Raw genomic sequence first — 16,663 nt, 5'->3', positions numbered from 1 at the left:
TAATACTGTGTTATGACACCATTGTATCGTGAGTTACCCTCTGATTACGACTTAAAATGAGGAAACAGCGACAGTGAAGTTTTCACAGACGGTTTTATTAATCTGAACAGATCAGGTGAGATCTACACATCATGTCCGTATGAAGCAGCTCAGAAACCAAGGACCAGATTTAAAGACATAACGTCTACGTACACACAAAAGACAAACGTTTCTTTATATATATCCTGTATGTATACACACGGAGGGTGGTGCAGTGACGTTTCCAAAGGGTAAGTATGCAAAAGTGACACAGCCATTACACACATTCACACAGGAGCCGTTGTTTAAGTGCTTAAGGGGTAAACGGTCGGAGTAAACCCAGATTCAGGGGACAGTAATGATGTGTTTCAGCCGTTTAATTTAGCAGGTCAACAGGAAAATGCATCATCTGAGCAATCGACAACATCCACCTCAATAAGCCATTTGATCTAATGGTTTCTATTTGCAGCAGTTTGACTTTTAGAGATTCCTCTGCGTGTTGAAGTAAGGCAGAACTTGTTACAGACAGCATCAACAGTAAATTCTTCTCTGGTTTTACTTTAAAAACAATCACTGTATAGATGATTAAATGGCTGGTAAAGCAGGTGCGTTTGTAAGGTTTCAGGAGTAAACTGGAGTAGTTACACACCTCTCGCACACACGCACACTTCCACACACACACATTCACACAAACGCCAGCGGGCTGATGGGAAGTTTAGACGCTGCTCAGTGCGTCCACACCTGGCAGGACTTTACCTGAAAGAGAGAGAGCAAACGCACAGTCAGCTTCATGCTTTAATAACACAAACCTTGCAGTGAGTTAAGGTTCATGTTGGTGTTTTTCTGTGCGAATGATCATCATGTTTCTGTGCCTCACCCTCCAGCAGCTCCAGGCTGGCGCCGCCTCCTGTGCTGACATGGCTGACCTTGTCTTCTGTGTTCCACTTGGCGCAGCAGGTGGCGGTGTCGCCCCCGCCTGGACACAAACAAATCATACACGACTTAAGGTTAAATTACAACATCCTGTTTAAAGACCTCTTCCTCAGGCTGTATTTATTTTTATGACAATATAGGCATGCGTTTTGTTTAATTTAAAACATGGCTCCCCGCACATCTAACAGCAGCTCAACCAGGAGTCTCTCAGCTCAAGGATTTCCGTGGGAAAAGAAATGACCGGAGCAAACCGGTTGATTTGCAGCCTTGCATTGTACAAACAGACTAATGTTCCAACTAAGGAGATAGAGAGATTATATATCATCTATATATCTCAGTTTGTCTGCTTGACAATTCCATTTTGCAGCAATAAAACTGAAGTGAGATGAAACTGAGAAATGTATCTTTTTAGATATAACTGATGTTGACAAAATTTCCTTTTGGGGACATTATTTGAAATTGGCAAAAATTTGAAGTAGGAAAAATAGGTAATAAATCGCAATAATATCGTTATCATGCCATAAGTATCATGAGGATATCATATCGTGAGGCCTCTGGTGATGGTCCCTTGGTTATTGTCCCTCCACTGCAGCTCAATAAAATACTACATCTATTATAATAGACATTTTGTTTACCTTGTTTTGATAACGTGATTTGTAAAACGTGATCAAGGGAGGCCCAGAGCTGATATTATTTAGAGATGCATCCTTTTGAGGACATTTCAGTGTTTTAAAAAAGGTCCAATGTGTAGGAATTTCTCCCATCTAGCGTTGAGATCATATATCGCAATCAACTCTCTCGCACCACACAGTTCACAGTACGTATTACAGCTACGGTAGCCTTCACGCTTTCTTCTGAGGACGCCGGTCTCTTGCTCTTTTCAATCTCCTTTTTCTTTTTCTGGGCGAAGGAGGAGGAATTTGGATTTTGAATATGTGTGGTCCTCCAGGTTTCCTTCTTCAAACTTGCCGGGGCCGGGAAGCTACGATACCCGTTAGCAGCATTAGCAGTATTAGCAGGAGCTGTGAGTTTATCATGTGACAGCGAAAACGCAAAAGGCGGAGCAGTATGTCCTGTATGTCCCTTACCGGCTAACGTATTTCAAGATGGAGCATGAATATGGCGCGCCTACCCCAGTTCTTAATACATCCATGAGTTCATGTGAATGCAAATGTAAAATTTCAAGCCAAAAGGAATACTTGGAATTGATGGTGGTGGTAAATATTCATGAAAAAGGTTTGTGAATGGGCAACACAGATTTTGATAATGAACAACTAAACACGTAACACACTGGACCTTTAAGGATAATGTTTTTGACCATGCCAGTCTGGTGAGAATATGCTGTAACTTTGTCTCTCACCGATGATTGTGATGCAGCCTGATTTGGTCACTTCGACCACTTTGTCCATCATGCTCTTCGTTCCGTTGGCAAAGTTCTCCCACTCGAACACACCAACCGGGCCGTTCCACACGATCTGCTTGGCCCTGCCCACCACCTCCGCATTGGCCTTGCGGCTCTCTGGTCCACAGTCCAAACCCTGCAGAGGAAAGAAATCATTACCCAAACAGAAGCCAAGAAAAACGGTGAAAAGAAATCGAGATAAATCTTGTTTTCTCACCATCCAGCCGGCGGGGATGCCGTCAGCAACGGTTGCCGTGCCGGTGGCCGCTTTCTCGTCAAACTTGTCGGCGGTGATGAAGTCGACGGGCAGCGTGATCTTGACGCCGTTCTTCTCTGCTTTGGCCATCAGGTCCTTGACGATGGCAGCCCCCTCCTCATCGTACAGGGAGGTACCGATCTGACGAGAGAGAAACATTTTTATTTATCATATCTTTATATATCTCATTTATCTTGAAGCAAACATCTTCAGTTGAGAGTTTAGAGGTTGGCAGATTCAAAGATATTCAGGAGGAAAACAGTTATGCATGTAATTCTGGTGTTTAGATGATCAAACAAATTGAATTGTTTAATTTTGATGTGTTCAACAACTTTGTTAAGCCTGGAAAAAAGGAAGACGTGCAGGAAACTGTCACAGGTCGGACTCAAACCCTGGACCTTCTGCGTCAAGGAATAAACCTCGACATATGTGCGCCCGCTCTACCAAATGAGCTAACCGGCCACGTAACAGGTATATTTTGACAAAACCTTTTACTAGTGCCGCTTCATTTTTTAGATTTATTTTTTGTTTGAAAAATTAAAAAATATAAATAAAAATAATCCTTTGACAGTGAAACATTTTTACCGTAAAAACCTGAATGCTTATGTCAAAATGAACGTTCCCAACACCACTGCAAATTGTCTGTATGGAAGGAAAAGAAATAAAGTCCCAGGAAACAAAACCAAACCACCTGTGTCTCCTCCAATCAGAATGTTCATTTGACTAGTTGCTAGGTAAGGAACATGCTGGGAAGCTCAGTGATTGGTCGTCTTTCTAACATTCTAGAACACATTGCTGGTTCAACTAAAAGAAGCTACATTCTGGAGTGACAATAAAAACTAATCACATTTCAACTCCCCCAGGAAACACTTTCACGTTCATGACCTAAATTTGATCTACAAACAAAAAGCAGCTCCCCCCCTTCTTAAAAAGGGTCAGTTCACCCCAAATTACAAAAGAACACATTTCCACACGGCACCTGTAGTTTTATCTAGCCATGCAAATATAATATGTTGCATTTGTCCATTTCTTAAGATATCTGCCTCCACCTCACTACAATGGAGGAGAATGAAATAGTTTGTGGTGACATTTGATTTATAGAAAAAGAAGGACGAACTTCTAGAAATGATTTAGAGGAACTCCAATTTGCTCTGGGACCACTTTCTACGAAACAAATGGTGGATTATTCAGAGTGGGGGTTTTAAAAGTCGGACTGTGGGCCACTCTTCAGACAAAACCATTCTGAGCCTCAGCAATGTCTAAAAATATTTAGAGTGCAACCCTACACACCAACAAAAAGTTGATATTAAAAAGGCTAGTGTCACTCCTATTATTCTTCTTCTTTATCTTCCTTGTATGTGGTAGATAATCACGGAACTACAGTTCCAAACATTTTGGGGCAGATCCAGCTTTTGGGGATGTAAACAGGAAGTTTAATGTTGCCATGGAGTCAATCAAAAGTATCCCGAATGGGCTATTAGCAGTTCCTGTTTGCAGTGTACCCATGGGTGTACAGACAGCTATCACTGCATTACTTTGATTGTAATGAAAACCTAAAACTGAAGATACTTTTCAGTAAGTTCTTGAGGTATATGGAGCGTCTTTTTCTTTATGATTTCTAAACAAATCTAAATCAACATTTATTCATGGTGTACATCAGAGATAATGACATCCTCAGGAAGTGCAAGTCGCACTCAATCTAAAAATATATGTATCATGTCTATATGTTTTTTTTGTATGAGAGTTGTGTGTTGGAGAAGGAGTACGATTCTTGGCGCTAAAGGTTTTAAAGTACCTCAATCAGACACTGCTGCCTGTGTTTCAGTGCCGTGAGCATTGTATTGGAGTGGTTGTGGATGACGATATCTCAAAATCTGTAAAAATAAAACCAAACTATTTCCTTGGCTAGACACCGCTTGAGAAGTGAGAAAACATGCTCTTTTGTTATTTGAGTGAACAAAACAAAAGCTTGTCTTTTCAAATCATTTTGTCTGAGGTCAAATTCAGGTCATGAACACAATTCTCAATCTCAGCTGCGAAACTAACAAAACAAAAAGCAGTTTCACAAGACTGTTTGAACACCAGAAACAGTCAACAGTGAGCCCAGCAGCTCCATTAGAAAAGCACGTTGGCTTTGCGTCGGACGGTTCTGGCATCCTCCGTCGTCCATTCATTCCTGACAAGGGACAAAAGGTGCACAGGAAACAATCATTGACCGAAGGGACCAAGCAGGCCTGCCTTGTTGCGTGATCCAAATTCTCTTCAAAAACGTACCATTTTCAGCATGTAGCTTGCTAGCTCAAAGTTTGTTTTTGTTTCCAAACCCCTATTGTGCAACTCTGTTATAAAATGACAAATAAATGAACCTTGCAACCTTAATGTAGCATGTTCAGCTAACCAATATCATTAACAGTTCATTAGCTAAGAACAAATCATGAAACTTTGCTGCTAACTAATAATCACAGGACCTGGGTGTTCGGTGAGTGGTAGGTCATTTGCGGGGGAATTTTTCCTTTACAAATGACAGACATGGCCGATTCATGCGAATAGGGCTTAAAGGGGAACTATGCCTTTTTTAGCTTAATTTACCTTAACTGAACAGCTTCGTAGTCATTGGAATGGTTATATGACTTTTTATGAGTTGAATGTTGGTCGTCTCGCTCCCCCCTAGCGCCTGTGAGCGGAAAACGCCACCCTTGCAACTTTCGTCAGGCGCGCCGCCGGCCACAGCGTCAGGAAGTATCACGTGATAGCAGGTCTCGCGATGCAACAAATTGCTTCACGGCACTGCACACATACGCCCAGTTCAGGAACCGGCTAACAAGGTATCGATACAGTTTTTCACACTATCGTCATGGCTGAGCCGGCAAAAAAGAAGCAGAAAGCTAGGAAAGCATTGACGGAGGAACAGAGAAAAAGAGGAAACGGCAGAATGACCGAGCGAGGAGTCAGACACAAGTAAACATAGGAGCTGCCAAATATCTATTCTGAAGCTGTAGGGGGGGCTCTATAGAGAAACCTGCCAACAAAAAGCCAGAAAACAGCAAAGAAATGGCCAAAACTGCATTGCGCCTCTTTAAGCAAGCAAGTTAAAGCTTTAGTGCGTAACTTTGATATTAAACGTCCGTTACATTCAAGCCATTACCAAATGAGTTGCTACAAAGATAATTAAGACTATCTGCTCCACACAACTCTGCATTTCTCAGTATGGCTATGTTCAGAAGATTGTGTCGTCTGGTGACTCTTATTTACTACAAGTTGTTACTATAATAACAAATGAATGTATTGATGCATTCTAGACATTTGAAATGGAGGCTAGACTTTAGTGTTTTTCAGTTACACGTTTGTTGTTCAGCCTGAACACACGCAGCGTTGTACCTCTTTAGGTTCGTTTCCCCCCTTCTCTACCAAAAATGTTTTGGGCTGAAAAAAAAAAAAAAGTAAAGTTTTAGAACCACTACTTTTATGATTCACTGTAAAAGTTATTCATAATGTGTTGTCTTTAATATTTAATCTCTGTTGTATACATTTCAAATACTGGAGGGGGCAACAAAGCATTTCACTGCCCAATGTAGATATGTGTTGAGAATGTGAAATAAAAAAACCTCTCCCTCACCCCCATGTTGTTGAGGACTTTGAGGAAGGTGAAGGCCATGCCGCCGCCGATGATCATCTCGTCAACCTTATCCAACATGTTGTTGATCAGCTGGATCTTATCTTTCACCTTCGCTCTGAAACACAGACGGACAGAGGTGGCACACATCAGTATAGATAAGAAAGACATGTGGAGCGCAAAAAAAAAAAAAAGTATTTATGTGCTATAGACTGATCTGTACATGCAGCACTGAACTGGTTTAAACACTTCTAATAAAATATCTGACCTGGGTTTAAATATATAAACAAAGATATTTAGTTGACTGTCCTATAAGACAAAGAAAAGCAGAAAAAAATAAAAATAAAGCTTGAACTGGTGAATTTGGCATTTGCTTCAAAACGACTAAAACAATCCAGCAATTAATGAAACGTTCATTTTCCGTCTTACATAAAATGGCATAATTGCCTTACATAAAATGGCATAATTAACAATGTATGACTAAATCTAACAAAAAGATGTTGGAAATTAAACCGTGTGGTAACAATATGAAAAACGCTTTACAAAAATAGAAGAGAACTGAATAACAATTTTCTTGGGATCATAAATAAGGACACATACGATTCCACCAAAAAATTAAAAAAAATCCAACTCTTAACTGTGCATCAACAAATCATTAATGAAAACATCTTTGACCCGAATTACAGCCATCAAACATGATTTATCCGTTTCTCTGCGGCCTAATGAACCGAACTCTTCACTGGCTGATCATTACACACTAATGATCAATGTCCTCTGTCCTGGAAAAAGGGGATTGGTTGCGCTGCTTGACGCCGAGCAGGAGTGACAGTTACACAATGCACTTTAAAATGGACTCTGACACGAGGCCAAAACCCACATGTGGCCACCGGCAGCTCGGTTAAACCGAGCGTCTGTAGCAGCAGCTTCGCCCGCTGTTGCCTCTGAACTCACCCAACTGGGACGCCACAACTCAGACCAACACACCAAAACAAATCTAAAACCGCCTGCAGCAGCACTGACACATACAATCACAGGAAGTTGGATAAGGTGGCAGCATGTTGTTGCTTTTATTGCATTAGAAAGTAAAGATTGTGTTATACCCTCTAACCTCATTGATTACAGATATATTCATGATTGTGAATTCTAACAGTGTAGTTTCTGTCACTGAACCCGTTTAACATCTGACAAAATACGATGTTTCAGCTAAATTACTGTAGAAAAACTTAATTTCAAGTCAAGTAACTATTTGCCCCCAAGGGCCTATAAAAAAGACAGAGTAGCACATAAAAAGGACAATTCACAGACACGGTGTATTAAAGAGCAGTTGTACTGAGACACCCCAGATAACATAATGTGCTTATAGGCTATTCCTGGACGGCCACCTGGGTATTTGAAAAAAAAGGCTGAATTGTGAGGATATGTAAATCACACGAGAGGACAACGCTGGCAAAGAGGTTTTTACTTTTTAAAATCAAATGGTCCAGACAATAAAAACAGGCAGTGTTAACGCTTGTAGCCTGGTTTGGTTTGGAGGAATCCAACCAGCCGGTACACAATGTCAAACACAGCGTAGGAGGTTCAAAATATACATTCTACTGGGGTTGAAAAGCTTCTTGTGAGGCTATGTTCAAAATGGGAGAAAAAAAAGAAAAAAAAACGCAGCCCTCTTATTCATTTCAAGCCAATCTGGTGGGTGCCAACTATGGCTGCCAAGGTTCTGTAAATTTCAGGAAGATGCCATTATTTATTTAATTAATTAATTCATTCATTCCTTTCAGGTAAAATATGAACCAGTTTTAATTTAGAGGCATTGGTCTGGTAGGTGGGTGGGTTATACCCGTTTGTATTTTGTTTATATCTTGCATACACTAAAAATCTTTAATAAACAGACCTTGATCAAAAGAAGAAAAATAAAAAACCCTCTGTGCAGTGGTTAGGAGTCTGAGAAGTCTTTAAATGCATGGATCTGATGCTAAAACTGGACTTCCCAGATTGTATTTCATGTCCTTGCATTGTTTCTTTAAATGCAGGTCTGTTTACAGTCTGAACTCCTGGCAACACATCCAAACTTAATGAACTGTTCTCACCCTCCAAGGATGGCCAGGAAGGGTCTCTGAGGTTTCTCCAGAGCCATGGCAAAGTAGTCCAGCTCCTTCTTCATCAGGAAGCCAGCCGCCTTCTGCGACAGATTGACTCCCACCATGGAGCTGGGAGAGAGGAGGAAAAGGAGCGGGAGACATCACCATCACATCGTCACAGCTATCACCGCTGCCGTCCTCCATTAACCACCATCCTGCTCACCTGTGGGCTCTGTGAGCCGTGCCGAAGGCGTCATTGATGTAAACGTCTCCGAGTTTGGACAGAGATGCCCTGAAGGAGTCAATATCCCCCTGGGAGGCCTTCGTCTGAGGGACAAAAACGAGAGAAAAAGAGTGAGAGATGAAGAGGATGGAGTTAAGCAACAACTGATAAAAGGACTTTTGATTTCCAAGCGAGGATGTTGTCTTTTTTATTCTTTGTAAAGAAAGTTATATTTCCATTTTATTTCAACAACATTGTTAAACACTGAAATTCAAGTATTAATTCATGCTTTAATTTCATTGTTGTGAGCAGCTGCTGCACCTGTTGCATTATCATCCTGATGAAAGATCCAAAGCATGCCTGCAATGAGTTTGTTTTTAACTAAACCAATTTCTAACGTCCATATTCACATCACAACCGTTGCTAACAGGACTATTGATTTCACTATTAAAGTTTCAAATTTGAAGAAAAACGGCAAAAGAAAACCTGAATTAATGTGCGTTAACTCGCACTTTCAGATTTATGGTGAAATAGTGCCACCGGGAATCACCGATCGCACTCTTAAATTCCACAGTCGAAAGCTAAAAGCTCCTTTTGTTCAATGTTAGATTTAAAATAAAAATATATATAAAAATCGGGACACACCCTGTTAATGTATCAAAGCAAAATCACAATGTTGGGGAAAACTGGAGCCAGCAAATGTCTCTGGCTTACCGCCCCCACTGATGTGTGTCTGTGTGAGAGTCAGTAGGTGGGTCATTGTGGATCAGGTTCCTGCTGCACTTTAACAGTTAAGGTCGTGACTGTGACTGGAGGGAAGAGAAAAGGTCAAGAGATCTCTTCTGTGCCGTTCAAATGGCAGACGAGTGCTGCACGCAACAGTTCCCTCCTACAGATTTTACAGTTAAAAATGAACTGCTGTGGTTTTTAATTTTCACGAAAAGGGAACCACGCTCGCATTATGCACTTAATAGTATCATGCCTATGGAGCTGGGACACTTCTCTTCTGAGATTATTTCAGGCCTCTGAGAAATGTTTGTATAATGAACTAAAAATAAAGTCCAATATAGTATAGCAGTACAGTAGAAACCAACCCACGCATACCAAGCAGGCCGCTCAGGACAGGAAAAGTAACATGTCCAGCCAGGCCCTTCAGGGTAAATGTCAGCAGGTCAGAGCTGCTGATCCGTTGCAGACAGTCCCGAGCCTGGATCTGTAGTTATTTATCAGACCATCTGCATCTCAGCTTAATGTATGAGAAAGACTCAAGCTCATAGCAGATCCACTGCATCCTCTACGGCCTGAATACGCACATTTACCCTCAGGGGGAAAGGTCGGCCATGGTATAGCATGCTCAGGATGCGAGCTAAAAGAGGCCTCACATCCTTGTTAAGCAGCAAATCAGTTATAAAATCCTAGAGCACCATGGAGCGTCATTGATGGTTTGAATCATCAATGCTTAGCAGGGCAGCCTTACAAAATAAGTTTCATTTTAACACTATGCCTTGTTTTGAATTTTCTTCCTGTTCCTTTGATTTAATCTTCTTCTGAAATTGTTTGTTCACAAATGTGTCTGATATCACTCATTCACTACTTTCCTCTACAGTGAGCAGTAAATTGAGATTTCAGACACTTATGAATCAGCATCATTGACGGGTGCAGTATCACATTAAAATTACACATCTAATAAAGAAAATAAATTAGTTTACATGCTAAAGACAACATATTTTGTTCCATTTGAGATGTATTTTACAAATAAAACAAATGTAAATCAAACAAGAATTTAAAAGGTGGTTTCAGACACAGCCAGAGTCTCTGCACCACTCCCTACTATGTCATCAGACAGTGATGCAGCTATTTCAGGAGGACGCTGCAGCTGGAGTGACTGTGCATTTTCCTCCAGGTGATACAGCAAAAACAAAAGCACAACCTGTGTGACCAGATTTAGCACCAAAAACTGCCCAAAGTACATAAAAGCAGCCTAATTGTTGTGCTTTGGATTTTTTTTTTTTTTTTAATCTTTCCTTTGTTAAGTATGAAATAATAATTATTTGTTTGGTTCACTCTTTGTGGGGACTTTTAGGATCAAATAGTAACCTTTAATAGGCTTCCATTACAAAGCTGTAACGTTTTTGTCAATCAGTCAACTGTGACCATCATTAGAAGTTGAGTGGTTGAGTCAAACTCAGTGCCCTGTCCATTTTTTCTTCAAGTTGTAGCAGACTGGACACAGTGACCATGTCTGTCAATCTCTATACCAGGGGTCTTCGACATTTAAGCCAAGGACCCCTTAACTAAAAGACGGAGCAGGGACCCCCTACTACATACAGTATATTGTAGAAAATGAAGTTGCATATTAAACTGGGCCTACAATAACCTGTGTGCAGCCTATAGCCTTTATACCCATTTTTTGCATAGAATACTAAGCTATTATTAATTGCATGATTTTATAAATCATCTTTTAATGTGGCACAGACATCTTAGGGACTACCTTACATATAGGCCAGTAATCCTATCGTCACTGGGGATTTACGTATATTTGCTATTCGTAAATTGGAATTATGTTAAGACATTTTCATTTTTGAAAAAAAAACTCTGACTCTAAGGACCCCCAGAGTCCCTGTTGAAGACCTCTGCTCTATACTAATTAGAGGACAGAAGGAGCTGATATAAAGGATTGGGAGGTATCCTTTAACTTTTCTTTGGGTTAGTTAAGGCACCTGAATTAACGGTTGCCCAAAACCATTTTTGATCTGACAAATCCAATACAAAGTGGCTCAGTGGAGCAGAAAATGGCCCAATCTGGCAAAACAGAGCACCAAAACTACTTCATGTGAAACAGACGGATGATTGAGAGACCGGGCTGCTAACAACAACAACATTGTCGATGTGTCTCAGGCAGACCGGAAAACCACCCAAAACCTACAGCCGATATGATCATTTATTGATCCGAGACTGAATAAGATGTAACATTACAGGGTAAGAGTATAAAATTGCACCAAATTCTGCACAAACATCTTCAAATGCGCCCTCAATCACAACAGGCTGGGAGACACCTCACCTTGTTTCCGGCGGCGTCCTTGCCTTTTCCCTCCTCGGCGACGTGGAAGCGAAGGTTCTCCAGCAGGATGACGGATCCGGTGGCGGGGTCGGCGCAGGCAGCCTCCACCTCCGCACCCACGCAGTCCTTCAGGAAGGTAACGTCCCTGCAGAGTCAGAGAAAAAAACGCTCAGGACGTGTGTGTGTGTGTGTAACGATTTCTAATGCTTCATTCTCTGCCAAAGTTTGATGCGTTTGGTAATTGTATCTCATTGATAGAAGCTCACGAGAGAGATACTGTACCTCTACTACAGCCATCCTGCTAATGCAAACTGAACATTTCCCACTTTCCGCTGCTTCACATTAAAAGCGTTCCAACTTTTAACCAACAGGGTGGCTTTTATTGTGAAGAGGCCACAGGAAATGCAATGCTTAGGTCACAGATGTTAGCATTTACTGGTTATTGCTCACTTAAAAAAAAAAAAAAATTTATTACAAAGTAGGCTTGCCGTGGTGGTCGGTGTAACCAGTGTTACAGTGTCTACGCATACACAGATTACTTTACCTGCTCACATGCCTGCCCCTACCATCGCTTGCTTTTTGAAAATGAAAAATTGAACCCATTTAGATTATTTTTGCAAGCAGGAGTCAGATTTCACTCATCTCCTGACGAGATGATGGAGGATTTGGTGTCAAAGTGAAAAGTAAAGTGCAGAATCAAGGGATTTACATAATAAAGAATGCATTTGTATTATTTTGTAATAGATTGTGTATTTTGTTGCCAGATTCACGCGGAGAAAATAAAGACGGGAAAATACACAGCGAGCCTGTGGTTTTGAACAGCCCAATTGGTTAACACCCATTTTATACCTATGTTAACATTCGGGCTGGGCGATATGGAGAAAAACAAATATCACGATATTTTTGACCAAATGCCTCGATGTCGATACCGCAACGATATTGTAGTGTTGACTATTGGTGCTTTCACAAAATATTTACACAATGAGATTTTTGATAAATAATCATCAGTAATGTGGATATAACGACTAAGTGGGTAAAGGTAAATAATAGAACAGCTACAACAGTCTGGTGTGTTCAGAAAATGACGTCACTTTACTGTAATGAGGCCTTTAAAAACCAGGAAAAGACAACACTTATGGCATATTACGATATCCAAAAATCTAAGATGATATCTAGTCTCATATCATGATATCAATATATTGCCTAGCCCTAGTTATCATATTCTTCTCTGTGCTTTCACATTTAATCACTGTGGCATCCCTACTACAAAGCAAGACAATCCTAATTTCCAGTGCTTTGTCAGCGTATAATTACTATTATAGTGGTTTATAATATATAACTTCAATACAAAAATATAAATAAATATTCCAGGTATGAATTTGATGTACAATTTATCCCTACTTTAAGAAATGAAAGAAGGAAACGTGTTATTAAGTCGATCAACTAACCTCCCCAGCAGGGTCTTGAGCTCGGCAGCGACGGGCTGCAGGGAGTATTTCTCAGGCACAAAGTTTCCGTCAGGGCGGCCCAGGTGGCTCATCAGCACAACGGATTTGGCTCCGTGGTCCAGGCAGTGTTGGATGGAGGGAACGGCCGCCTTGATCCTGAAAAATCAACAAACTCTTCCCTTAAAGAACCTGTGTGCTCTGCTGCAAATATAAAATCGTTCATTGTTATTTTGAGAACAGATGCTTTAGAAATTAAATGGACTTCACCTCTGGTTGTTTGTGATCTGCTTGTCCTTCATTGGAACGTTGAAGTCCACCCTGAAAGAGAAGAAAACTTAAATTACCAGAAAGAAGTGGCCTACTGAGATGTTCGATACATTACGGACATTATTCGTCCCTTTGCGATTTCCCATATTTCCATTTTCTACAACGCACATCTGGTGTTCTCCAGCTGTGAAGTAAACATGTAGTCAAACACCATCAGCGAAGAGCGAGGCTTTTTGACAAGAAATCCTAAAACCAAAACGGTTTAGTTAGCAGTTCATGTTGAATAAAATTACCCCCACCCCCCCGCCAAGCAAAACTATAAATCCAAAAGATAGGGAAAATACTTTGGAGGAAATGGGTCAAGGGAGTTTTTTCCCCAACGGGAAATCTGCAAAAAAATAAAAAAGTATTAAATCTTTAAGTGGATGGAAATTGAGTACCACGTTCAAAAGCATTATGCCACTAATTTCTGAGCAAGTGCATCCAACTGCACGCGTCCATTTCGGAAAAATATCCACCCCTGCAATCTTTACACTACACAACTTGTTTTGTTGCTGCATTGCATTCTGGTAGCTGTAGGATTATTGGGTATCAGTACAAAAGGCAGTCTACACATACTGGTAGTGTTGCTCGGACCACTCAGCTGGTTGCACAAGCAGCGCTGCACGCTGGCAGCTCATGAGACGTCCCTCGTACTCCAGGCAGTTACATAGTCAGCACCTCCTTCCTCCCTCTGTCTGAGGACCTGATGCACTGAGACATGATCCGCACACACACGTACGCACGCACACCAACTCATTGTCTTCAGCCTGAATCCCAACAGTCAGCAATTCAGTGGCTCAACAGCTCCCGTGCCATCCAACAACTGCAGTAGTTTTCCGTTCTTACATCGTTCCATCTGTTGCTGCATCGTTTGAACAAGCACACACTCGACTCGCATATTTGGCAGAGGCAGAGCTGCACCAATGAGCTCAGTGGATGATTTAAACCTTGAAATAACTTTAGGGCTGCAACTAACGATCATTTTCAGAGTGGATTAATCTGCCGATTATTTTCTCGATTAATGGATCAGTTGTTCGGTCTATAAAATGTGGATCAGTGTTTCCCAAAGCCCAAGATGACGTCCTCAAATGTCTTGTCCACAACTCAAAAGATTCGGTTTACTGTCACAGAGGAGAGAAGAAACTAGAAAACATTCACACTTAAAGAGCTGGAATCATGCAAAGTTTTACTTTCTCCCCCCAAAGAATTACTCAAACAGATAATCAAAAAAAGTTGGCGATTAATTTAATAGTTGACAAATAATTAATTTATAAAAAAAAATAATCTTTGCAGTTCTAGGTTAGTTAACGGCAAATCTAAGATCCCAAAAAAAAAAAAATACATTGCATGCTGCTACAGTGAAGGCTGAGCAGATGTGACGCCTCTCCAGGAAGTCAGTTCATTGCCTCTATTGGATTTGGCATCTGAACAGATTTCTGTCAGACACTGCCAGGTCTCTACAGCAACCTCCCGCCTTCTTCCGTTTAAATCTGGACCAGCAGCTGAGAAAAACGCCTCCCCATCTACAAGTTCATAAAACACATACACTGCATGCTGTGGCAGGCCCTGGGTGTGATATGAAGTAACGTATCGTATTATGGTTTGTCTCTACACTGAGACTAACTCAACATGGAGTGAATTTGACCTTTTAACTCTGAGCAGTGGGAACTGGAGGCTGCTGCTGCCGGTGGACCTTGTCCTATGCTGCCTGTCATTGCATCACCAAACTGAGCCAACCAAAATGGCCCTCTGACATTTCCAGAGGGTGTCGGTTTCAAGTGCACTTCCATCGTCAATGGCCATCGCACTCTGTAGAAACATCCCGCAGGAAAATATCAAGAGAAACTTTACTAAAATAAAATAGATAAGTTGAAGGGGCACCTTAATATTATTATTTTTTTTTTAAACAATACTTTGGGTTAATTTCAGCCAGGCCATCCTCTCAGCTGGGGGAAAAAAAAAAAAAAAAATTGTACTTCTTAGACTCAATAGGAAGGGATTAAAACCTCAGTATAACGCTGGTGCATGAAACGGAAATACTCAAGTAAAGTACCTCAAATTTTTACTTAAGTAACTGTACTTAGTTACATTCCATCACTGACTAAAATACAATGTTGAGATACTCCGTGGTGGGAGTAGCACTCACTACTCAAGTACTGTAACGTAGAATTTGTAAATGTCAATACTTCAAAAAAGGTTTTTAAAAGACTAACAAATTACACATTAATCAAAAAGACAATAGCTGGATTACTACTGAAATCCCTCAGATTATCAATGCAGTGTGTCACAAATGTATTAAATGGATTATTTAGATTACAATGATGTTACTGCACCTCAAAAGATTGACTAACTAACGTATGCCGGATGCAGGCGGTTGCATCCATGCAGCATCTCCCCACAGGCACGTACTGTAACATGGAAGGAAAGAAACGTGACAGCCAACAAGTAACACCGTTAATCATCAGTTTAGTGTCACCGTGGGAATACCACGCATTTTGTAACCACATGATTGAAAGGTTTGCAGAGCGGAGCATCTCCGAAATGTCAGGTATCGTTTAGCTAGTTTAGCAAACGTTGAATAATCCAATTTCCGCGTTGGTTCGGGCAGCTAGGCGATATCCGCTTACCTCATAATGACCCGCTTCCCCTTGACGTCCACCTTGTCCAGGGTGAGCTTGTTAGACAGAGACATGTTGCTTGTTTTTGCCGGTTCTTTCCTGTACCTTCCTTTGCTGGGACTCCTCCGCTTCCTTCGGTGGTTAGCTACAGAGTGACAGCAGTGACCTTTAATGCGCAGCGGAACGGCGGCAGGGCGGCGACAGTCACAGAGCACGCACCCCACCCCGCTGCTGATTGGCTACAGCGGGATGACAGCCTTGTATTCGATTGGATCTGGTTGCTGTCTGTTCTCTGACGTAGACATTTTGCTGTTGCTGTTTAAACAGTTTTGATTGGATTGGGCTTGCTCCCTGAAGACTTCATCAGCTCAAAGATAAGGCAGGAAATACACTACAAGTACTTGTACTTTGAGTGTTTCTATTTTCTGCTACTTTATACTTCACTACACCTCAGAGACCAAAATTGTACTTTTTACTCCACTACATTTGACTTTTATAGTTACTTTTATCATAAAAAACATTTTTATATATGATGCAGTTTACTATACTACTTTTCACTCGTCACCTGACAAGACCAACAAGACGATGGGATTTGGAAAGTATTGTAAATTGGCTCCACATTAATGAACTACATTAAACTCTCTTAAATGTTAATCACAAAAAATGCTCTTAAATGTGTTAGTGATTAATTAAAATTATAATAT

The 16,663-nt window shown here is 40.9% G+C and overlaps 1 protein-coding gene across 1 annotated transcript; it reads right to left on the bottom strand.

The window, feature by feature from the left end:
- Nucleotides 1-74: 74 nt before the first annotated feature.
- Nucleotides 75-16,163, bottom strand: pgk1 (phosphoglycerate kinase 1). Its single transcript, XM_078265294.1, has 11 exons — nucleotides 15,969-16,163; nucleotides 13,300-13,350; nucleotides 13,033-13,188; nucleotides 11,585-11,729; nucleotides 8,524-8,627; nucleotides 8,310-8,429; nucleotides 6,226-6,340; nucleotides 2,571-2,750; nucleotides 2,312-2,489; nucleotides 896-994; nucleotides 75-774 (listed from the first exon to the last, which is right to left on the bottom strand). The coding sequence occupies exons 1-11, from the start codon at nucleotides 16,031-16,033 to the stop codon at nucleotides 734-736; spliced, it is 1,254 nt and encodes a 417-aa protein (XP_078121420.1). The 5' UTR covers nucleotides 16,034-16,163; the 3' UTR covers nucleotides 75-733.
- Between the last annotated feature and the right edge of the window lie 500 nt (nucleotides 16,164-16,663).

The sequence above is a fragment of the Sander vitreus genome, chromosome 13 (assembly GCF_031162955.1).
Source record: "Sander vitreus isolate 19-12246 chromosome 13, sanVit1, whole genome shotgun sequence".
NCBI classification, from domain to species: Eukaryota; Metazoa; Chordata; class Actinopteri; order Perciformes; family Percidae; genus Sander; species Sander vitreus.
This window is presented reverse-complemented; position numbering and strand designations above follow the sequence as displayed.

What these genes read in the sequence shown, in the direction of transcription:
- pgk1 (XM_078265294.1), bottom strand. Translation starts at nt 16,033, where the DNA reads ATGTCTCTGTCTAACAAGCTCACCCTGGACAAGGTGGACGTCAAGGGG. An exon ending in AGGACGCCGCCGGAAACAAG is followed by an intron (nt 8,628 to 11,584) that starts GTGAGGTGTCTC and finishes TTTGTCCCTCAG; the next exon opens with ACGAAGGCCTCCCAGGGGGA. An exon ending in GCATCCCCGCCGGCTGGATG is followed by an intron (nt 2,490 to 2,570) that starts GTGAGAAAACAA and finishes TTTCCTCTGCAG; the next exon opens with GGTTTGGACTGTGGACCAGA.